General features: G+C 32.8%; 1 protein-coding gene across 2 annotated transcripts; it reads right to left on the minus strand.

Annotated features, from left to right (window-relative positions):
• Positions 1–1,498: 1,498 nt before the first annotated feature.
• LOC111877588 (homeobox-leucine zipper protein ATHB-8) lies at positions 1,499–9,316 on the minus strand. Of its 2 annotated transcripts, XM_023874103.3 has the most exons (19): positions 8,872–9,316; positions 8,153–8,371; positions 7,893–8,052; positions 7,705–7,805; positions 7,480–7,570; positions 6,813–6,908; positions 6,617–6,730; positions 6,411–6,494; positions 5,944–6,099; positions 5,769–5,843; positions 5,042–5,148; positions 4,739–4,931; positions 4,342–4,527; positions 4,171–4,254; positions 3,236–3,370; positions 2,745–3,067; positions 2,152–2,257; positions 1,915–2,064; positions 1,499–1,823 (listed from the first exon to the last, which is right to left on the minus strand). In XM_023874103.3, the coding sequence occupies exons 2-19, from the start codon at positions 8,365–8,367 to the stop codon at positions 1,677–1,679; spliced, it is 2,523 nt and encodes an 840-aa protein (XP_023729871.1). In that variant the 5' UTR covers positions 8,368–8,371; positions 8,872–9,316; the 3' UTR covers positions 1,499–1,676. The 2 variants fall into 2 exon arrangements, with proteins under 2 accessions (XP_023729871.1, XP_023729872.1); XM_023874104.3 differs by lacking the exon at positions 8,872–9,316 and having other exon boundaries at positions 8,153–8,784.
• Positions 9,317–26,217: the final 16,901 nt, after the last annotated feature.

The following is a 26,217-nucleotide window of genomic DNA, read 5'->3' on the forward strand; positions in this document are numbered from 1 at the left end:
GAACCGGTCGGGCCGGGACCGGGACGTTATTTTTGTGGATTTTTGGAACCGGGAACCGGTAGGAATCGGAACCGATTTAACCGGAACCGGTAGAACCGGCAAAAACCGGAACCGTATGATGCTATTTTTCAACATTTGAAGACACGACAAGAACCGGTAGGAACCGGGAACCGGTAGAACCGGAACCGGTAGAACCGCCGGGCCGGTTCGGTTCTTGATTTTGGCCGAAGCCGGTTCCCCGGTCCGGTCCGGTTCGGGCCGGTTCCGGCCGGTTCGGTCCTTTTGCTCATCCCTAGCTACTTGGCTATAAATTAATGCGTATACTAGTGGTCTACTATAACAATGGATATCATGTGAGTGTTTTTTCAGTTTTTATTTTGTGGTTAACTAAATGTACGACTTTTAATCATCTAAAATTATCCTTATAAACAATTAAAATTATCCTTAAAAACACATGATCTGGATTTTTAACTTACTAGTCTATGTATCATGTGTTTATATGTGTAACTTTCTAGTATATAATTAAGCATGGGTGTATGTATCATGTGTTTATGTAACCTTTTAGGAATATAAACATACACATGTATTCAAAACTAGATGTAAGATACTATATGTGTTTATTAAAAATAAAAGTTTAATATAAAATTGTAAATATTATGTATTTAAAAAAATACTTTTATATTTAAATACAAAGAATATAATAAGTAAAGCAAATAATTCAATATAAACTAATAAAAAGATATTGACATTTAAAAAAATAATGTATGATATAATGATTTAAGATTTAATTATAAGAGATTTAAAAGAGAAATGAAAGAAATAAAACATTTATTCTCAAATTTAATAGAAGGATTTACCTTTTATATATATATATATATATATATATATATATATATATATATATATATATATATATATATATATATATATATATATATAGACCCTCACTAAAATACCAATTTTAAATTTAAAAAAAATGAAAAACACAAGAAAATGACAAATGAAAAAAAAATTCCAAAAATCTTAAAAAATAACATGTGTCAAACGTAATAAAAACATGATATTTAGCAAAAATGATTTTAATTAATTTATTAGGTTAGATATCCATTTTTTTCTTATGTAAAATATCACGATATTAATTTGTGATCATTTAATTAACATCATATATATTTGAAAAGTCATGTGATGGATTGTTTGATACGTTTCTTATTGGGTTTGGTAAGAGGTTAGATCTGACTAAATTAAATTCATACTGTTTGATATTATATGTCTGATTCGGTTCTGAATCTTCTGAAATGCCTCGGTTATATATGAATTATGTTTCTTGTGTACATTAACTATTTAACAAGCCATTATACACCCGATTTGCATATCAAATAAGTTCCAATAACAAGAAAAGTAATCTTTTTGTAGGAATAAATAACATTATCTTTAAATCAACAAAGATATATAGTTCGAAAAGTTAAATAATTCAACCCTAAAACTACACTCAAGAATCTTTAAATAAACACAAAGATCTTATAAGCTCAAAGAACAAAACACAAAAGTGTAGCACAACAAAAGAAAGCCAAACTCCTTCAAATATTCCTATAGTATGCAACATGCATGTCTGGCTTTCTAAACCTACTTATCTCCCTAAAAACACCAAGTTTTTCTTTCCGTTTTCTTTCAGCCACTCAAACAAAAGACCAATTAACAAATACAAAAGCTATGCAATGAGGGCTTTCTTCATCATTCAACACCTTCCAAGCTACTGCTCTTTCATACGACACAGGTCTCCCCATACTCGTCAAGCAAATGCCACCTGGAAGACACACAAAACCCTACATGTACACCAAAAACAAAAATAAGATATAGCGTAACAATATTTCTTATATTTTCACTTTTTCAGGGTCAAATGAGTCATTTTCTAACCTGTTGTAGAACTTGTGGGAGCTCAGAGCAAACATTCGTTCTTCCACCTCCATCAAAAATCTTGTCAAGAGTAATATCTTGAAGTGAAACCAATGTTGTCTCAAGCATATCTAACCCCGCCTGATTTGCAAACGTGAAATCTGGCATCGCCTGCACAAATGTAATAATATTTGTTTGAAAAAAAATAAACATTTGGATATAAAAAGCATGAAAAATGATATAAAAAAAAAGAAGTACCTTTAAGGAACAACACATTATGGCATCTGAATGATGCCAAAGTGTTTTAAGCATCGAATCACTTCGTTCATCAACCGTTTTAAACAGATCTTCACCAAGAAAGCAACTATAAACAAAAAACCATCATTATTTAAAGTGTACAAATTAAGTGAAACAAGGTACTTCTCTTAAATTACATTTTAGTCCCTGAATAAATTCGATTTTTTCAATTTCTGCCCCCAAAATGTTGTCTTACAATTCAGACTTTATTTAAGGTTTTATAATGTTTTTGGTCCTTATTTCAAGCGAAATGACTATTTTTTGGACCAAAATTTGCAAAAATCAGCAATATTCAAACCAAAATAGTCATTTTACCTAGAATAGAAACCAAAAACGTTACAATAAACTCAAATTGCAAGGGGAAAACTTTTGGACAAAAATCAGCTATAGTCGAGGACAAAAGAATAGTCATTTTACTTGCAACAGAGACCAAAAACACTATTAGAACCTCAAATCAGGACTAAAAAAGCAAAAGAAATTTTTTTGGGACAAGAATAGCAAAAATCAACAACACCAAGGGACCAAAATTGTAATTTACTCTTAAAAAGGCTCACCGAAAGCTTTGACAGATCCAACGAGTCAGCATATGTGCTTCAGGGGTACCATTGGGAATTTGAAGACTTCTAGGGCCAAAAGGTGAAGGGGAAAGTGCCAATGCGACCCTTTGAACAGACGCAATGATACTTCTCACATACTGCCTAGCCATGGCTGCTATATTTTCTTGAAGATGGATCTCAAAAGCAAACTGAAATGCAATGGTCATAACCGATTTCGTGGGCCCCGATTGTCCAAGGTAATCCGCGGGTGTTCGGCTCCCGGGTGGGCCCACCTCGAGAGCTGATGCCAGGTCACGTGTCGGATTCTGACTAGGGTGATTCTGCATAATGATGAAAATTTGAAAAACAAAACGTTAAATACACGACAAAGTATTGTAAGTAGCAGTGTGACATTGTTGTCACGATACACTGAGATTCAACTCTGCGTAGCTAACAATAATTATGCTAACCGCTAAAAAAATTTTACCAAAGGTTTTATGAAATTATACCGTCACATTATTAATGGGGATTATACGAAATCCAGAAGGTAAAAGTGGTGCATCATCGGTGAAAGAGGCATCGATTGGAGCAAAAATAAGTTCGGCGGAAGTTCCGATTGAATTCTCATCAACTCCACTACATAGCTGGAGAAGAAAAGATCACAAAATATTAGATTTATTTTATTTACTTGAATGCACGATATAGCAATGTGCTTTTGTTTGTTTGTGTATTATAGCTTCTTACATTCATTTCTTTTATTAAAGTGTTGCACTTTTAATTTATATAGAATTGAATGTTTTTTTTTTTTTTAAGGCATTATACTTTGAAAGTTTTATCCAATTATAGCGGCGAAAATTGCTAATATAAATATTAGATTTGATACATCGGTTTAAATACAAGAAATAACAACTTACTTTCGTTTAATTGTTTATTATAGCATCTACTTTTATTTCTTTATATTCTAGTGTCGTACTTTCAAAAAAAAAATTCTTATTACAAATTCGTATTTCAAAATTATAACCAGTTATAGCATTGCACTTTCCATTGTCTTTTGCTTATTAAGGCATTATTATATATTGAAAAAGATATCTAATTATAGATTTGAAAATTGTGTTTAAATGGCGTTGCTATAATTTGGTAAAAATTTTAAAGTATAACACTATAATATGAAGAAATGAAAGTAAAACGCAATAAACAAACAAATCAATGAAAGCATGTCGCCCTTTCCTACACGACCCTCTTTCATTGCACTATAATTTTTCTTATATACTTTGAAAATTGCTCTATATTTACATGAAATTGCTATAACTGGCTAGATTTTTTGAATTACGATGCTACAATATAAGGAAATGAATGTATGATATTATACTAATCTAATCAACGAAATTACATTACTATTTCTTGCATTTAACCTTCTTTCATTTATATATTAATAATTTCTTACTTGCAAAAAGAAGATATCTGCAGGCATGAGCATGTCTTCCGCGCGATAATGAGACATATTTTCAAGCTTAATAACCTCCATAAACTACTCCAAAAAGAAAAACCCACATTAATTATTTGGAAAAAACTTACATAAAATTAAAAAAATTCAAGTTTTAATTATTCAACTCACCTCTTCATGTTCAATTGTATGAGCTAATGGAAGAATAACTTGTCCACCAAAGTTTCCATTTCTAGCCATTGGTAATCCACAAGGACCAGATTTGACCGAAGCAGCCGAGTATCCATCAATGCTACTATCAGCCCATTCTGATCGATGTTCTCTCAAGAATCTTGTAAGTATTGCAGGTGGCACATTCTACAAAATTACCAAAATGCCACCAACAAAATCATTACCCTTTGACTTCCAAAATCGAAACTATATATCTATATACTAAATATGTTATATACTTATATGTGTATACTTTTTTCGTGGAATTCAATTACGCGAATATAATTTGTAAAAAGTGTAAAGAATTTTAGTTTTGAAATTGGTATGTTTGACTTTAGAAAAAAAAAGTCAAACTCACTTGTAAGAGCATTGAAGCTTTAGCGCATAGAATGGCATTGCTAATCGATGGGAATCCATCTGCGTATATTGGAGCTGCACCCATGACTTTATCAGGAGATGAGTTTACAAGAACAGTGACGTCATCAACTCCATCACTTTCCATCATAGACCAACCTTCATCACTGAAACCATTAATGGCTTCATTGAAACCCCTGTAACAAAAGTTATAATCTTTTAGGATTCACATGCATCACATGAAACACCTTCATAAATTTCATAAACACGATATTATAAAATTTTAAGAATAAATAAATAGAAAAACCTGCTCATTCTTTGGCCTAGTGAACGAAGAGCAGAAGGTCTTCTTCCCCAACTAGTCACCATTGGTTGAGAAATCTCCTGTGAAATCTGCCTTAATTGGCGTAAAGCCTGAAATCAAGAAGAGAAAAACGTCGTTGTAGAAAGTAGAGTCGATTACTAAAAATTGGTCCTTATAGTTTACTAAAAATTGCAAGTTTGTTCGAATGTTATTTCTCATAAAAATTGGTCCTTATACACTTAAACTATTTCTTTCTAGATGCCTGATTTTTTTTCTCTTAATTTTGGAGTATTTTACATGGAAAAAATGTTTTCGTTTGCAATTTTTGTCTAATTGTGGTTTTTTGTAATGTTTTTTGGTTTTTATCCCAAATACAACGACTATTTTATGTGACTAAATTACAAAAATCAGCTACAATTAGATACCAAAAGTAGACAATTTACTTAGAAAAAGGACAAAAAAACGTCAATAACCTTACATAAGAAATAAAATTACAAAAAACAGTTTTACTCATGAACCCCAAATTTTATTTAATCTTTCTTATAAAACTAGTATTTCTTTGTGGTAGGACGAAAATCTACAATGAAATGCAAACTTAAGGACGACTACTTTTTATTTTTCAATAAATCATATTGACGAAATTTGTAGTTTTCTCTAGAAAGTATTTGGAGTATTTATTTGAGAAATTTTGAATTTTTATTTTTATTTTAGGAAAGTATTCAAAGTATACCGCAAGTGTAGTTCTTTGAGCAAGTAATGTTGATGAGTCGTATAAAGGGCGCAAGACTTCCGGAACATTTCCCGACTACACAATAAGAAAAAAACGAAATTATAAATAAATTAATATAACAAAAAAAACACAAGTAATTTTTTTACATTTATAAATTATAAATAAATTTAATTACCTCTAAATCGACATGATCAACAATATGAATTATCGATCCACCACCATCACAAGGTCGAATTAGGTACCCACTTGGCAGCATTTTGGCTCTCACAAAATGTGGTACAGGTGGCATACTAGGCCCATTCTGAGTGTTGTTTAATGATCTTTCACAAACCTTAATTTTCACAAAATTCAAACATTTCCTTAAAATATACAAATAAAACATAACGCAATAAATAAATAATTTTTTTTTTGACACAAATGGTCCTCGTGACATACAGAAAATACCATTGTAAGTACTTTTGAAGAACTTTTAATATGATTGATTATTTTCATGTTTAAAACACACATGATATTTCATTGAGGTTGGCAGAAAATAACCTATCGTGTACGCTTATAACCTAAAATTGACTAATGATATTAAAAGTTCTTTAAAAAAAAAGATCTTTCAACCACAAAGACCATTTATATAATTTTTAAACATACCACTAAGCTGCCATCTTCCAAAGCAGACGTATACCGAAGTAACCAAAAGTCACGTGCTGGAGCTAAAGTTGTTGGTGCATAAAGCTATATAAATTAGATAAAAACGAGTCAATTAAACCATTAAAAAAAATCGTGCAACACAGCTTGTACACAAATGTACAAGTGCTCATTGCATGTGTGAAATTAAGTAATGAAAAATTGTAAACCTGCATGTAAAGAAGCTCAATGGTGCCATTGCTTCCAGTTGTGAGCACATTAAGAACATCAACAGCTCGACAATCGCGACACCAAGATGGCCGATCTTTTAAGATTTCGACAACCTATTTTTTACCAAAAATATTAATACAAAAAAACATGTTTTTTTAAGGTTTTTTTTAGTGAATCTAGGAGAGAAGGACTTACTCTAGTAGGTTCTAGACCAACTAGACCACATGCACGTGATGCGACACCTGTGCAACCATGAGAAATAGCGATGATTCCAATGGAATCCGGACCAGGCTGCATAATTAAGAAAATGTCAAGATAGTTTGAGTAAATTACATTTTTACCCCTGATTATTGCTAATTTTTACAATTTTGGTTAATATTTGAAGTTTTAAAATGTTTTTTTTTGTCCCTATTATGTAAATGAAAGTCCCAGAAATATTACTAGGAACAAGTTACAAAACTTCAAATGAGGACTGAAACTTCAAAACTCAGTAATATTTAGGGACCAAAAATGTAACTTAAGATAGTTTCTTATTTCAAAAGTAAATGGAAGCCACAAAATGAAAATGTTAAATGATTTAAACTAATAAATCCAATTCTTTTTTGTATATTCTTGCTTTTGAGATCGGAATTTTAAACAATGGAAATTGAAAAAAGGAAAGGGAAATTAAATAAATAATGTAGTAAAAGGTTGAATGTGGAGGGTAGTGGTTCAAATGATGAGATTCTGATGTGTGTTAGAAGGTTAGAAAAAAAAGTAGAGTAATTTAATAAAAAGATAATATTAATTTAAGGTTAATGGAATGATTATTCACAATTAAAAAATAAATAAATATTAATTAATTAAAGGAAGTGCAAAGAACCTTCATCCCAGGCATTTGGACCCACTCTACAGCAGTCCCAGTTGCCTTTGATAAAAACTCTGTTAAAGTCTCCTCTGCAATAGACAAAAGCCTAAAAAAATACAAAAAAAAAACACACATTTTCGATCAAAAAACATATAAAAAAAACTATCTTTTTCTTTCTTTTTTATAAAAATCAATAGTACAAAATCCTATGCATCATGTACAAGTGTAGAAGTAACTAACCCTGCAGGACTGGCATCCCTTGGTGGATTTTGAGGAGTCAAATGGTGTTGACCGCTCGTCACCACCGACTCGCAGCTTGTATCCGTGGTGGCGAGCGCCGTCTGCGTTAAATCAACAACCGTTAAATCCGCCGGAAAATCAGTAAAACAAAAACAAAAAAGAAAAAGATCGAATTTTTTTTTGTTTACGTTTTGAGTTTGCTGACGAAAATAGCCGTTTTCGTATACCAAATTAGAAACTTGTTTCTGCAACCTATCGTTCTCCTCCATTAACAACTTGTTCATGGCTGATAGCTTCCGATTCACAGCTTGTAGCCTCGATGCCTCTTTTCGTTGCTTCTCTCTACATCTGTGTATCCAAAACGATGAACCTTTTAATGATGAACTTTCTAACCAATTCAAGATCGATGAAGAAGTAATTAATCATGGTGGTATTGATTAGTAATTACCTTCGGTTTTGAAACCAGACTTTGATTTGTTTGGGTTCGATGTTGGAGAGAATTGGGCATTCACGAATAAGTTGTTGCCGGCGAAGTGAGCTGGGTTTTGGGCAGTCGTGATATAAGCGTTCTAAAGCTTCGACTTGCTCCGGCGTATACCGGACATATTTTCCGTTGTCCATCCCCATCGGATCACCTTTGCAGGCGGAGCTCACCGCCATCATCACTCTGAAAACGGTGAAGATTTCCGATATATGTATAAAGATTAAATTTTGAAGTAAACCCTAAAGTTTAAATTTGATTATAAGAATCTTGGATGGAATGATGAAAACTTTGAAGTGAGTTGATGAAAGTTGTTCAAGAACTTGAAGAAGCCATGATGGAGAAGGAGGTGATCAGTTCCAGCTAATATATATATTCTTGAATGAATGAATTATACGTGATTCAAGAGGATAGAAGTTCATCTATCTAGCTACACGCATAAGAACCATGAGAGCGAAAAGGGAAATCATGTGTGTACTCTTGAGTAAAGTGATTAGAAAAAAACAAAGATAAAAACATTCGTCTCATCTCATCAATGGCATTTATGAAGATTTCCCAGAATGCTTATTGACAAAGCGATGATACGACATATGAGAGAGAGAGAGAGAGAGAGAGAGAGAGAGAGAGAGAGAGAGAGAGAGAGAGAGAGAGAGAGAGAGAGAGAGAGAGAGAGATGACAAACACACCTTGGTTTGAAGTGTAACGTTGTCGTTTACCCTTGTTTGTGTCTTCTTTTTTTGTTATTTTTTTTAATTTAACTCTTGTTGGCAAATGGATTTCCCTCACAACCACGCAGCTCCTAGCACGAAATGCAGATTTTCCATTATTGGATCACTCAAGATTGTGAAGTTCGAGTGAGACTCAAGTGGATGATTTTCCTCAAATGCCTCAAATCGTTTCGTTATATGCCCAAATAACTCCCAAGTGAAAGAAATTTATATGAGAGAGAGAGAGAGAGAGAGAGAGAGAGAGAGAGAGAGAGAGAGAGATGAAAGGGAGTTAATAAAAGGGAAACCCCAAGTAGGAGACAGAAGCAGACGATTTTCGGATCCTTATTCCATTTTGCTCCACACTTTGTACCAATCAAACACAATTGTAGTCGTGGTGGATTTTGAGGCCACTCTCTCTTTCTATTTTGTTTCTTATTTAAGATGAGATAGATGATGATCACACTCTGCAAAAGTGGACTCCTACTTTCGTTTAATTAATGTACTGCTTTGGGTAATTTTCAAATCAAACAGTTTAAAAGATTTTGGTGTGTATTTTACTTGATATATGATACATCAATTCTCACCGATCTTAAAGCTGCAACACATTGAAATTGATATTAAGTTTGCTACCCCTCGACTCACATAAATAATCAATGAGGAGTAATACAAATATTATTACACTCACATTAAGGGTACATAAAAAAATTGTCAAATCAAATTATGTATATTAAATTTTTTATAAAGCTATCAAATGGTTTTTGATCTACGGTATTAAGGCGTATAGGAAGTATGTCTCTTCTCAAATGGTTAAAGTCTTAAGTCTCTTCGTGACCAAAAATATAAAATTAAAAGTAGGATTAAAGGGTGTGTTTTTATGATGCCTAGAAGATCGATTACAATCAACAACACGAAGAACGAAAAATCTGAATGACCGATTACAATCAACAACACAAAGAACGAAAAAAAACTCTAAATGGATTCTCAATTGATAATCGGAAACTATCTAACTAACAAATGAAAGAGGATAAGGTAGGTTTCTATCCTTAATCCTAGGCGATCAAAATTGATTAGGAGAAGGTTTCTAATCAATTATCTAAATCAAATAAAAAATCAGGCTTTCAAAAAAAAAATTAAGAACACCACAGTTTTGAATCCCTAAATGATCCTAAATGGTCGAAAAACACCATTTTTCATGGCAAAGCTATGAACTTTCTTAATCGGCCAATTTTACGTGACGTGTGCAGATTCATCCAATTCTAAGTTGTCGGATAACTTCAACAAAATTGTTATTGATGTAATCATGCTTCCATTCCTACTGCTGTTGGCATCAGCAAATCATGCATCCCCATGTACTAGTTGTGTCATCCTCTCGCTCTTGAATAGAACTCCTCATTGATTCTGCTTCAAAACAAGAATTCCGGATGAAAGATGACAAATCTGCAACATTAAACGTAGCTGACACATTATAATGACTTGACAACTCAATCTTGTAAGCATTGTCGTTGATTTTCTTCAAAACACGAAAATGACCATCAACCCTTGACCGGAGCTTGATAAAGCGTCTTTCGGAAAACCTCTTTTGCTTCAAATGAATCCACACAATATCATATTCACAATAAACACCTCGTTTGCGATGTTTATTAGTACAGTCAACATATTGATTATTATGTTTCTCAATCCGCATGCAAACCCATTGGTGAGGTCCTTTAATTTATTGGAGTTCTCGTCATCTTTAATACTAAACTGATCAACCATAGTTATATGAGTTAAGTCAAACAGGGTGACTGAGTTCCTTCCATACACAATCTCAAAAGGGTTATTAGTCGTAAAAGTAATCAACCACCACCATGACCAAATCCTTATGTCATTAAATACAAGACATACCTAAAACAACATTTAAACTCACGTCTTCCTAAAGAGAAGTAGAAACGGGATGATGGGTATACAACTCGTTGTTGTTTCCATGAGTTTTGACCAAATGACAAAGACGACATGTTGTACCACCTGTGTCATCAATTATACCATCTGCATCAATTTGTCATTCAAAAAATATTTTTATAAAGGTTGTGCCAATCTTTTTCAAAACAAATAAAATAAGAGGATTATATTGCTTCAAATATATATTTAATAGGTGTAAAACACATGTAATACACGAGTCGATTAAAAAAAGATAGAATATCAAAATATGAACAATAAATATTTTTTAAAATAAGGAATGAAAAGCATATTAATTTCAATTTATTATGACATTTATTACATTTAATACTTTACATATATACACATAAGTATTATGTGACTTTAATTTTAATAATTGAAAAATCTAGAAATTGACATGTGGATTTTATTTTATTTTAAAAATATCACAAAATAACAAGTGTCGAAATTTATGAGAGATTCACATGTAGCAAAATTGATCTTCATTTATTGTAGTAGAAGAAGATGACATATAGTTGAACTATTTACAAAATATTATGCAGAATACAAATATATAATTGGAATATTTATAAACATATGTTTTTTACATATAACAATGGCGTTATTGTTAACATTGTTATAATAATTTTTATACTAAGTTGATATAAAACATTGAGTATTTTTGAATTATATGATAAAGTAGACATTTATCAAAACTATATAATCTCAATTGTCAATGACATATATCTATTAGTTACTCATGAATAAAATTACATACGATATATGGTCTAGTGTTATTTATAATTGTTGTGATTAATTCATTAAAAAACAAATTAATTGCTTAATATTTTAATTTATATAATTGTAATTATTTAAGACATCAAACATTATTTTTCTTTTTGAAGGTAATAATATAATTTTTTATAAATGTTACTTTTAAGTTTGTTGTTGTAAGTTATAAGCTAATTATTTGGAAACTTTTAATAATTATATAAATAATTTTAGAAATATTTTTAGTTAATTTGAAATTACAATTTAGGTTTTGCATCTAACATGACAATTTAAAACTTTTGGCTATTTACAAAATAATCTTTGGATTTTTTTAAGTGTAATTAAAATTTTGATTTAAGTTAACCATTTAATGCTATATTTAAATTAACAAGTTAAGTATTTTATATAAAATATTTAAAAGTTGTGACTTTAATATGACAATGACTTACATACAAAACCATATCCACACTAATAATTTAACTATACCATGTTAAAAGTTAAAGACAAATTTTCTAAGTAAAAGTAAAAGATGAATTTTATTATTTAAATTTAGTTAATTTAAGACTACAAATTATATTTTACACTAATTTAATAATATAAACAATTTATAATTATTATTAGAAAAAAATTAAAAAGTTACGACAGTTTCAAATGCATGTGGTGAAAGAAAAAATGTTTCTTTTATAATATAGATATAGATATAGATAGATGACATAGAACATCATATTTTCTTGACCATGTTAGATTTTGAACAATTTTATAATTTAGATAGGTACACATTTTATCCATACATGACATGTAAAATTTGATATCTTTGTAGGTGTATATTTAGTTTAATTATTGTGGGATATCTATAAAACTAATCATTTGTGTATGCATTATTTAAGAAAATAGTCCATTTTTATAATTAACAAACTATTTCAAAATAGTCATTTCGGACCTGATTTCAATTAGGTACCCAACTCAGCGTAAGTGGTCCCTCTTGTATATATACACTGTTTCCAAAATGTAGTACCTACTAGATCTTGGAGTGACATTCCTAATTCTCTGGATTTTGAAGCAAATAACTTTTGATAACGAAAAGGATACTATATTTTGGTTATGTTTTTTCTTTACTTTAACTTATTCTTGAATTGTCTCCAATTTACATAGTCCAAAATCGATGCATAAAAAGATATTAAGATGTCCAAAATATGAAGATCGATTCTAGAACATATAAAACGTGTTCAAAATACGAAAATGGCTGAAAATATGTATATATGTAATTATATTTACTATTTAGGCATGTTTTCATTATAAATTGATATTAGGAATGTTAAATGATTTTCTAAAGTGTGTGTATAGAATATTCGGAGTAGTCTGGATTACAAATATCTTGTTTGGAGCTCCAAATACGAATACAGAAAATGATGATTGAGTCTTGAGCAGTGGAGTAGAAATTGTCTAGAACAATATGTCATAATGTTAAGCTTTTCACCTTTAATTCATCATGATTGTGTATATGACTTCATAGTCACTACTACTTGCAAACATGGCTTGGTTTGGGTCATTATTACAAGGCTACAACATATCTCGACACGAGCAAAAATTTTCAGGGAGTCATGTTTTGGTAGGTGGATTGATGTACCTTGGGGCATGGAAGGTCACTTGTTGCTCGCCCATTACTTGTTCTACATGGAGGTTGTGACTGGTCTACAGTCCAATGTGGGTGAGCTACGATTTCTACCAGATAACTACAAGCTCTACTTTAATAAGAGACCATTCTATATAATAATGGGTTTGAGGTTTCATGTGTAACAACGTAAAGTTTCAAACCAACATTTTCAATTTCAAAACACATTTATTCATGGGTCCCATCAAGTGTAAAAACAACCATCAACATCATAAATCCATCTCATTGCAGCAATCGGATCTTAGGTCCCATCAAACTCGGGTGGCTTTGTGTTGTTGAACTCTCGGTACTACAACAAATCATCCTCATGCGGTCTCGCAACAGCAATGGATACGGTGGCTACGGTAGCAACATCCTAAATGACAGCGACATAGCGCCCGTCAAAAGTCTCAATCAATGTGGTTTTAAAAGACCCAAACATCTATGGTATAGCCCCTCTAATTTCCACAGTCACATCAGCGGTGACAATCCTACGGATCTCATCATCATTGGCACTCAGCCTCTCGGGGTCATTGGAGCCTGAACCTCGGATAACCACCATACTGAAACACACAAGAAAACTATCAAAATCAGGTTAAAGTGCATATACACACATCCATACACTCCTGCAAGATCCTTAGTCCCTTAAGATTCCTTCACGATCCGCGTACGAATCCGCTGCTATCAGTAGTACGTGCCCAATACTACCTTCCATGCCAACCTGTATTTGTATCAAGTCGTCCTCTCAAGACCCTAAGTCACAAGGATTCTATTCCTCAAGAGTGTCTATATACCACCCTGTCAATTCCCCAGAATAATTACTAAGCAGCTAAGCACCTATCCAAGGCTGCTCCCCAGCACTGCTACGCCTCACAAGACCTCCGTTATCCTCACCATTCGCTTTACACATGCCAATCGTACACAATACGAGACTCGATAAACATTTGAATAAGTGATTCTACCTCAAATCCACAACCAAACAAGGAATAGGAAGAAAGGCCAAATCAGACACTCTAAGGCTATAAAATCCTAACTTTGTACAATTATGCATCATACACCAAGAAAATGGCAACGACATATTTAATCTTACAAGGGCAAACTCCTAGGCTAAAGGCATCACAAATCAATCAACCCTATGAAAACTTTTCGTCAAATATCCTTAGCCTGTCACTATCATAAAATTATATCAAATCATAAGATATCATATCTACACTATTCATAAAATAATTTGAGATATTTTGGGAACTATTGCTCGAGCTCTGGCTGATTGTACACACTGCTTCACTGGGTTTTTCTCATGTAAAAATTTTCATTTCTTTGAAATTTTTTTATGAAAAATCTACAGATCCTTAGTTTGAGTTTGGAATTTCCTTAGAGTTCATCCAAATCCCACAAACCAGGGCTTTGATACCAAGTTGTAACGCCTCAAATTTCTAACCAAATTTTTCATAAACCAAACCATCAGAAAACCACAAGTATCAAGTACAAATCATCACTACAGATATCAGAGTGTCACATAATTCCTAGTAACAAAATCCGTGTACAATCATACCTTTACTTTACCGCGATACTCAGAAGTACCTAAAACACATATAATCAACAATTGTAAGCATGAAGCTTAGTGAGTTCCAAAAAGTATCACATACAACACAACACAAGTAAGCATCTATCGTTTATCAGAAACCCTGGAGACTAACCAAAGTCTCAGTGGGCAAGCAACACATTCGATGGGTTATCAGCAACCCTGGAGACTACTTAAAGTCTCAACACACACAATATCACATATCACAATAGCAACACTTAGAACCAGCTGGTCATCACATATATAACTACACAGCTATCCTACCATACAAGTAAGAATAAGTGAAGAGACTCACCTGATACTGATGACAGATAAATCTCACACCCGAACTGCCAGAACTAGACTCCGTCGAATAAACACAATCAATAACGCTAATCAATAAAGGTCATTAACCCAATTCACAACTCCAAATACCAAAATTATGCCCCTTAATGGAAAAAGACCATTTTGCCCCCATTCCATGGCCTAAAACCCTAAATCTTTGACCAAAAGTGAAAAGTCAACAAAATTTAACCATTCATGCACGTACACTTTGCGTACACTCCCTACGCGTCGCGTACTCAATGAACAAGGTGATTCGGGGTTAGGCTTGGCTACATTTGGTGTAGCCAGAAGTACGTTAAGCGTACACTGTCTGATCCCTAAAGTTACTTCATAACGTCGTAATCATTAAGACATCCAATCCAAACACAAATCTGGCCTCAATAGAATGTGTTCATCCATAAAGTCCATAACTTTAAGCCATTGCATGGCTGAAAAAAGCTTAAACCTCAAAACCCTAATTTAAACCATACTCAAAACCACCACACTCTTGCATGCAAATAAAGGGACCTTCAAGCAAGCATTTTTATGATTCTAGATGACCTAAAACACATGAAAGGACATGTAATATGATTTGGAGTACACCATACTCACAAAGATCCAAGCTTAGGACAAAAAGTTCTTACATAACCTCTTAAAGAGATAATAAAGGAAACACACCAAGGTATAAACTTTATACCTTAAGAAGATGCACAAGGTGAGGTAGTTTCTGGATCCACAAGTTTGCAAGCAACACCACCTTCTTCAATTGCCTTCTTTTTCAACAAGAAATCACTAAAATCACTAAAAACCTTCAAAATCTTCCCACACAAGGATGAGACTCGAGATTAGGGTTTGGAAGGGGTTAAGGTTGTCTCTTGAAGGTCCAAGAGAGGTATATTGTTTATTAAATAGGGAACAAACCCAAAATTTTAGGGTTTGAGGCCTGAGTTATACGCCCTACGTACCACATGCACGCCTAACGTACTAGGATAAGTCCCATGTTTCCATTTCTCTAGCATGTACGCTGCACTTAGCCTACGTACGCCCAACGTATGGGTTGAAATGCAAAGATTTTGACACAAGGGACAAATAATGTAAAATCCCTGAATGTCGGATGTATTCTATAAAATTAAAAGGATCTTTATACGGGTTAAAGTAATTTGAACGTATGTGGTGCAATTGTCTAAACTATTATTTGACAAGTAAAGGTTATAAAAATAACATTGTTTGTCCATGCATATTTATTAAGAAAACAACATTTGGGTATGTGATTATAGTGGTCTACGTTGATGATCTAAACAACATTGGAACGAATAAATAAATCCCTGAAGTGATTGGACTTTTAAGAATTTGAAATGAAAGATCTTGGAAAAACCAAATATTGTCTTGGTTTACAAATTGAGCATATGTCTAACGAAGTACTTGTGTATCAATCAAATTATACAGAAAGAGTCTTGAAAGGTTTCAATATGGCCAATCTCAATCCTTTAAGCACCTTAATGGTTGTTAGATCATTAAATATTGACAAAAATATTTTTTGTCCATGCGAAGAAAATGAAGAAGTTCTTGGTCCAGAAGTATCATATCTTAATGCAATTTGGGCTCTTATGTATCTTACCAATTGTACTAGACCTGATATTTCTTTTGTTGTAAACTTGTTAGCAAGGTTCAGTTCATCCCCAACAAAAAGACATTAGAACGGGATCAAGCATATTTTTTGATACCTTCGAGGAATTATTGATTTAGGTTGCTTTATCCTAGAGATTCAAAATTAGGTTTGATTGGTTATGTACATGCATGTTATTTATCTGATCCTCATGAAGCTAGATCTCAAAATGGATGCGTATTCATGAACGATGCACCACAATTTCCTGACATTCTCAAAAGAAAACACTTGTCGCTACATCCTTAAATCATGCTGAAGTAATTGCACTAAATGAAGCTAGTAGAGAATGCACAAGGTTAAGATTGATGAGACAACACATTTTGTCTTCATGTCAACTAGATAAAAGTAAAAGTTCAACTTTAATTTATAAAGATAACTCGTCATGTGTCACTCAAATGAAAGAAGGATATATCAAGAGCGACAATACAAAACATATACCTTCAAAGTTTTTTGTGTATATTCAAGAGATTATAAAAGATCAAATGGTTAAGATAGAATATATTTAATCCAATAACAATGGAGCAGACTACTTCAACTATATATTGCACTCTTTTTCCCTTTGTTAAAGTTTTTTTTATCAAGGTTTTAACGAGGTAGTACGTCAAGGTTGGACTCGGATTTGAAAAAGTATCATCCAAGGGGGAGTGTTATAAAACTCATCAAATTATTGAGTTAGACAAAACATGTTGATGAACATTTTCACCCTTCAAATAGTTTTATGTTGACTATTTAGTTACTATTTTGATGATGTGAGAATAGGATGATATGTAGTATAAATACTCATCAAATATGAAAGAAATAAATACACCATTTTAAATATAATCTTCTAAACATTAGAGAATACTCTCAAATTTCTTTCTTTCTTTTATAATGTGTTAGTTTAATTTTGTTAGTTTTAGTTTTAGTTACGTCGAATTATATATATATATATATATATATATATATATATATATATATATATATATATATATATATATATATATATATATATATATATATATATATATATATATATATATACACCGATTGATTTACCGGTTGAAATCTTAAATCAGTAAAGAGTAGTAAGTTTTTTTATGTTATTTCTATTAAAATAATAATAATAATAATAACTTAATAATTAATGAACCAAAAATATAAAAAAATTGCTAAAGATTTCCTATAAATTTCAAAATCAATCTAACCATTTGCATTATTCTATTTATCTGGTCAAGAATTGTCTTTGATTATGTGTATATGTGATGTATGTCAAACATATCATCACCTCAACGTCATCATTTCAGCTGCTTTTTTATTTTCAACAATCTATCGTGTTCACATGATCTATCTATTTCAATACTTGTTTTTTTTCTTATATGATTATGTTTTATATTTGATCCACTAAATTAAGGTGCAATTTAAAATCATTTTGTTTTATATGTCATTCATAAAAAATCAGTTATGTCACAAATGGAACGCAACACTTTTTATTTTATAAGAAAATAAATTATTCCTTTAGAATTACTTGTTTTATATTCACATTCCAAAACTTAAGACGAATTAATAATTTAATAGATAATGTAATAGTAATATATTTCTATACCATGGTTTTATGTCTTTAAGTCAATTTGTTTCTTAACTTCACAAAAGAAACATCCAATGGTATGTGACCTAGCGGCATCATAAGTTGTATATGTCTTTCAGTTAAATGTTTGATATCTCAAATCTCGCTTAGGACAAAAAATATAGACTTAGGAATGCATGTATGAATTAGCCATTCTAAAATAAGATTCACAAAGACACTACATTTTAATAAACGCTACTTGAAGCACGGGCATCTTAAACGAATCAATGATGCAACAATTAAATTCTAGAAAATTGACAACTTGTTGCATGAACATAGTAAGGCCAATGAGTTGGGTTTAACCCGTTGGCCGTAGTTGAGTTTTGTTGACGATGACTGAAATTATGTTGTAGTACATCTAGAAAATTGGAAGGCTTATTAGTTGACATTGAGTCATTACTTATGACTAAAGTATAAATGAGGTATTTGAGATTGTTTATTTAAAGTGTTTTTCACTTATTAGTTTGATACTAGTAATAGGTAATTTTAAGGATAAGAGAACGTTAAAAACACTTATAGACTTAAATAAAGATGTGATGACAAACTACTTCCTTTTGATTTATTGACTTAAGTAATGAATTTTTGATAAGTTACTTTCTAATTAAGTAGAGTTTACTAAACATTAAAAAGTAACTTATTTTGGCATGTTACAGTCGCTTATTCGATGTGCCGGTAAACCACACGCTCCTCCGAACTATGACAAACATTGAGTCACCCTTTGCCATCTTTGCTTAGAACCATTTAGTGTGTCGGTAAACCACACACGCTCCACTAACGTCTTCGCAAGGGCACAAAGTGTAATTTAATGGAATTGCATCAATTCACTTTTGCCTAAGTAACTAAGATTGGGAATCTGTAAAACATTTAGTTACTTTTGTACTTCATTATACTTATAATGGAAGGTTTTGTCCTATCCTACCCGTTCGGCTAACGACCCTCCACTAGTCAAGAGTGCGGTGGGTAAGAGTGGATACACATTCAATCGTCATTTTATAGGCAATTTCCTTAAACACCCCTTATAGACCAGCTTCGTGAATGAGGCCTACTAACGGTAAGACTGACTTTTACTCATACATATATATAATGTTAGACTTTTAATGTTATATATAGTATAAGGTGTATTTTACACTTTTAAATTACTAGGTGGTTAAATTTAACGATTATACTTTCAATTCAATTAAATTGTAAACCAAAACTTTTTATGGATTTATTAAACCTCTTTTAATTATACACCTTAATTAATTAATAAAACCATAAGGGTGTGATTTGAACTTTTCAAAACAATACTAGGGTTTTAGAATTTAACATTCCTAGATTAAACTTTTAATCAACTTTTAAATTCCAAAACTTGAGGGCAAGTTTTGAAACATTTCAAAACATTAGTGTTTAGAATTTAAATATACATCAAAATTAAACTTTTAATCAAAATTTAAATTCCAAAACTTGAGGGCAAGTTTTTAAATCTTTTTCAAAACATTAGGGTTTCAACTATTTAAATTTCAAAACTAAACTTTTGAGTTCAAGTTTAAACTATAAAACCTAAAGGGGAAAATTTAAACTTTTTATAACACAAGGATCAAATAACAAATAATATAAATTAAACAATTAATTTCATAAATATTTATATTTGACCTAATTTCAATTTCTTGCAAAATAAGTTACCCAATTAATACAAATAATCAACTTTAATCATATAAGGAAGTTATCATCTAATTAATTGGTAATTATCTTTTGTTTAATCAAGGAGATACTCAAAAATATGAATAAAATCGGATTTTAATGATCTAAAACAGATAAGGCAAGTATCCATGAGAAAAACAGCAAAAAATCCCGAAATCCCCTCTTTCTGACGCTCGAACTCGCCGAGTATCCATATGGACTCGCCGAGTAGGGGGCTACTCGCCGAGTCTACAATGGGACTCGCCGAGTCTACAATGGGACTCGCCGAGTCCATCAAGCAGGCTCACAAAAATCAAATTTTTCTAGCATGAACAAATTAACAAGGCATCAATACAATAGAAACCAATCTAGGCTCTGATACCAGTGATGGGTTTTGGCTATAAGAACATCATATATGCTCATACATACCCTAATGCTTGGATCTAGGTTTCTCTATTATACATGCAATTTATCCAAGACTATAAACCCTAGATCTAGCATATGATAATCAATATAACATATAATTAGGGTTTAGATCATACCTTGATTGTTATGTAGCAATAACAATCTCAAATCCTCCTTGTATTGACTTTAGAAAGTTTAGAGTCACAAATGTCACTCCTCTAATGGTTCACAAACACCAAGAGCAAGAGGATGAAGAGGAGAAGAGAAGGAGGCTGCCCAAAACGTGTGGAAACCCTAGAATGAAGCTTGTCCACGTTTTTGGGGCATAACGGATCTATATATAGTGAGGCTATTAGGGTTATCTAATAAGGAAACCCTAATTTGGATGCTTAAGCCCTAAGCAACCCATGGACTTCTTTCCTTAAAGGCCTTGGACGATTTCCAATGGGTTTCCCCATAGAATTCGTCCAACCTTATAATATAAGGCAATCCATAGCCCAATTGCAATTATCTTATAATTACAATTCTAGTCCCTTAAGTTTAATTAATCTCTTTTAGTTACAAACTTAATTCTTATTAATTCTTGACTAATATTAATTAAACAATATGATTTCTCCTTTAATATATTATTCCCATAATATATTAATAAATCATATTTAATCCTTTCTCTCCATAATTCGTCCTATCAAGTTGCTTTGGTGAAGGCAACCCAAAAGGACCATGCACCATCGGGTCAAGTACATACCAAAATAGTTATGGACTTAGACACTAATCCAACACTAACATATCACAATATCAAAGAACAGTGGATAATGATACAAATCGCATCCCTTCTTTATGTTGGATTAGTGTCTAAGCCCATAACCATATTTGGTAAGTACTTGACCCGGTTGTGCATGGTCCTTCTGGGTTGCCTTCAAACCTGGCAATGGAATAGGATAATTGTTGGAGAGAGAAGTATGATTTATTAATTTATTACTTGGTTAATAAATTAATTTGAAATCAAGATAAATTATTTATTAATGTATTATGGATATAATATATTGATTAGAAATCATATTGTTTAATTAATATTTAATCAGAAATTAATTTGGAATTAATTTTAGGATTAAAGGAATTAATTGAAATTGTAGGGACTAAAGGTGACAGTGTTCAAAAGTTGAGCATTGAAGCATTCTAGAACCTCCCTTAGAGGTGGGGAACGAAATCTAGAGTGTCCTAGGGTTTCCTTGGGCTCTAAGGGTGCCTTGGAAGCCTTAGGGAGGAAGTTAAGGGATTAGGGTTATCTAAGATACATCTGTCTTATCCTAAACCTTCCTTATCACCTATATAAACCCCTATAGGGTTGGATTTCGTGGAAGGCACTCCAAGAGAGGCTTAGATTCGAGTTTTCCACTTCCCTTCTCTCTCCATAGTAATTCTTGGTTGCTAGGTTTGTTTGTGAGCCATTAGAGGTACTACACTTGTGGTACTTTCTTTCAAAGACAAGAAGATTCAAGATTTAAGTTGCTATTACAATATAACAACAAGAGGTATGTATTTCATCTTTCTTTGTGAATTTTGAAATCCCTAGAAGCTTGTTAGGGTTCTTCACATGTTCATAATGTTGTATAACTAATAGTGATAACATAGATCCAACTCTAGGGTTGCATGCACATATAAGATTGTTTGTATATAACCCATCACTTTATTATTTTGAACACAATTTTTGAGACATCATTTTTAAAACCTTTACCTTGAAAATCATTAAAAAATTCCTTTTTCCTTAGTTTGAGATTGGATTCACACGAGTAATCCTCTAGTTCACTCAAACCAAGGCTCTGATACCAACTTGTAAAATCCATAAAAATTCATAAAATTTAAACTTTTCAAAACAACCCTTTTTCTAAAGAAGTGTTTACAAAAACTGTTGTTCCCAAACATTATTATAAATCAGAATCTCTTCCAACATAGTTTTCAAGACATTCACATTATTAGAGTTTACCAGAAATCATAAGTCCAAAACGCGAGGATGTGTACGGTCACGCCTTCACCTTGTCACGATCCACTAAAGTACTTGAAACCATAAACCAAAACTGTAAGCACAAAGCTTAGTGAATTCCCCCAAAGTACCAACACCCAAACAGATAACATATACAAATATATATTAGGTCCACAACTAAATGACTGGATTACCCCTTGAGCCCATAGTATGAGTCTGGCTTGCCTATCAGGCCCACAACTCATATCTGGCTTGCTCCCGAGCCAACATCATAAGTCTGGCATACCCTCGGTCCCACAGCTTATGTTTGGCTTGCTCCTTCAATCCTTGGACTGAAATCCCATTGATTAGCCCTCAGTACGATTCTAACATACCATCTAGTCCTCGGATCGTATCTGGAATGTAACTGAGCCCTCAGTATGAGTCTGGTTCGCCCTACCTGGCCCTCAGCTCATATCTAGAATGCTAATGAGTCCTCAATATGAGTCCGACTTGCCCTCCTTGGACCTCAGCTCATATACGGCATACTCCAAGGTTTTTTTGCTATAGCACAAAGCAGTACAACCTCAACCCTACCCACACAATATGTCGACATATAATAGATAATATCATATACAGATAAACAGACAGTATCGTAGGTAGTCCTACAGATCTACCAGACTAGCATATTAAATCTAGCATGTATATATATTTTGTACTCAGTATATCAACAAATATCTGTTTATCAAACCAATGGGCCAGCCTTGGTGCCTTCGACCTGAAAGTACAGCAAGGAAAACTTACCTCGAATGTAGAAGCTTACTAAAAGAAATCCCTAGCTGCTGCCCTGCCAGCTTCCCGAACTATCAATACCAACAACACACCCAATTAGCAATTTGGGTTTCAAGCTATAATCCAAAATCCTTACTTGGGGTCAAATGACTATTTTACCCCTGACCTAACATGAACCAAAATTGACGCCCAAATCCAAAAGATCCACAAAGGCCCACTAATGGCCTATATTTCCAAATTGGGCCCAATCCCATATGGGTATTATCCTAAGCCTATAACTTTCTAAATTACAATTCTGATTACCTCAAGTACCCCTTAGAACAACTTGGTCAAAGACATGGTCAAAAGTCAAGGTCAACGGCCTAAGTTTACCCAAACCGTCGTGTTATCCATCAACTCGCTGAGTTCCTCTATCAATCTGCAAAGTCGGGGACAAACCGAGCCAGCTCGCCGAGTTTATCCATAAACTCGACAAGTTCGCTAGAAACCCTCATCTTAATACATTAAGCACTCAATCCATAAGGACATGGCCCTATAACATAGATCTGAATTCCTTGAGCTAGAAAACCATGTAAAGCTGCCAACTTTACATTCATGCATGTCTAAGTGAAGCTCTTAAGCTTAAAATGGACTTAATAATTGATTTAATGCATGCATGACACAAAAATCCTCATAGAGTTTGCCGCTTTAATCTCAAGGGTACTAAAACCAACTCATATATAAAAGAACAACCCCTTAAATGAATTCACTCCATCATCATCCCCAAAAAAAGGCCAAAACACAAAAAAAAAACCCAAAATGAAGAGATCTAATCATCTAAAAATCAAGGTATGAACTTGATACCTTAAAGTTATTGCAAGAAATGGAGGCATTTTGGATCCAAGACTTCCTTCTCCAAGCTAGAAACTTCAAGATCTTCGAACTCCTTCATAATGCACATAATGGACACCAAACTTCCTTCCAAGGTGCAAAAACTTGGCAATGGAGGCTACAACTCGTTTTAGGGTTTTGATAACAATGGAGTCCAATAAGGAGGCCAGAGAAAGGACTTAAGGCCTTTAAATAGAGTGCAAGACCCTAAAAATTAGAGTTTCCTTCCCAGTTTCCAACTCGCCGAGGTTAGGCATCTCAACTCGTCGAGTTGGTTCATGAAACCATCTCGATTCTCCATCTTGAACAAGTCAAGTTGGTCCTTATAACTCACCGAGTTCACCTTGAAATAGGTTCATTCTCAACAATTTCTCTTCAAGATTTCTGGTCTTACACTCCCCCTTCACATAGAAGCACTTGCAATGGAACCTAAGCTGCCCCAAAAATACCTTGAGGTTAAAAAGGTTTTCTGGGGATGGATTCGGACGGATGCATAAAATGAGCATTGTTCGGAAAAAGTGGGCGAATCTTTATGAGGATTGTGAGTATTTAAGGTATGGGGGGTTCCTTGGGAAAAATTTTAGACACAAATGCATGTGTTGCGGTCTTGGCATAATGGTTGGGTTCGATTGGGATTGTCTTATGTAATATTAGTGTACTAAAATTCAGTTTTGCTTGGGGGCAATCAAAAGTCAAGTGTGGGGTATTTTGATATGGGCATATTTAGTTATAAAATTCTTGCATTATCTTACTACTTTATGTTTTATTGTCTCATTTAATGAACAAAAGGTGCTTAATTGGTTTAGAATTTCATTTTTTCAGCGAAAATGACATGCTCGGGTGGAAAAGGAAGCGGAACTAGCGATTGGAAGCTTGGATCTTGGATATTGAAGAAAGAATGATGTTGCTAGACAACTTGACCCCTCGTCAGTGTTTTGGCCATATCTCATGAACCTGAACTCCGATTGATAAGATTCAAAATGTTCTGAAAACTAGACACAATTTCGGACGACTTTTGTGTTTTGAGAAAATGCTGATTCCACATGGACTCGATGATTAGGCCATCAACTCGAAAAGTTGGTCAGAAGTTTCGCGATTCTTGACTTTGCCTTGCCGTGCACGGGATTTTAAGGGATGGACTCGTCGAGTAGGTCAATGTAATCGCCGAGTTGCCCCTGTTTTCAGAATATATATATATATATATATATATATATATATATATATATATATATATATATATATATATATATATATATAGAAACACTTCTCATTCGAACCCTAACGAATGGGGGAAGTTTAGGACGATTTTTGGAGGCCAGAAGGGTTCTTAGAAGCTGTGGTTTTCGAGATTTCAACTTAGATATCAATTTGGAAGAAGATCAAAGGCAATAACACATTACTTTTATCTTAATATTTTGCATGAACCATGTTTCAATCATTAGATTATGTTTGTAGTTTGTTATTTGCTGTAGATATGAGCTAAAAACTCATAACTTCTATTTAGGATAGATGATTTTGTGATCATGGCTTGATTTTATGGTTAGGGTTAATTTTAATTGGTGATATTGTTTTGTTAAGCTTGTTAAAGAACCTCATATGCTAACAACAACTATTCTCTGTTAATAAATCAGTAATTAAGTTGTATGAACATCTCTTAGTTGCTAATTTCATATGATTTACGTGACCACATAGTTGTATGTCTAGGAATAACGAATGTGAAACCAGAATTAACTAGAAGATAGGTAAGTTAATGTGTGAGCTTGTGTGATACACCATCAACAAGGGTTTAATTGAATCACCAATTTGATTAGCTAATTACAAGTCTTTCTAAACCCGAATCAACAAACTAGGAAATTCATTAATTTAGACAACTGGCCATTGCTTGAATTAATCTGTTTTCTAAGGATTAGCTATAGCGAATATGAATCTAATCACTTTAGTCGGTAACCAATGAAGAATTAATTTGATATATTTACCATAAAATCATCCATGGGAACAAATGAGTCGAACCTAAACAGAAGTCCTCTTTATTATTGAATTTAGTTAATTTTTATTTGCTTAGCTCTTAGTTTCTTAGTTTAAGTTTTAGTTAATTGTTTAAGTTTCTAGTCTTGCAAAACTAGAGAAAACCCATTTTCTATTACTT

Source organism: Lactuca sativa, chromosome 6 (genome assembly GCF_002870075.4).
Source record: "Lactuca sativa cultivar Salinas chromosome 6, Lsat_Salinas_v11, whole genome shotgun sequence".
Taxonomy (NCBI): domain Eukaryota; kingdom Viridiplantae; phylum Streptophyta; class Magnoliopsida; order Asterales; family Asteraceae; genus Lactuca; species Lactuca sativa.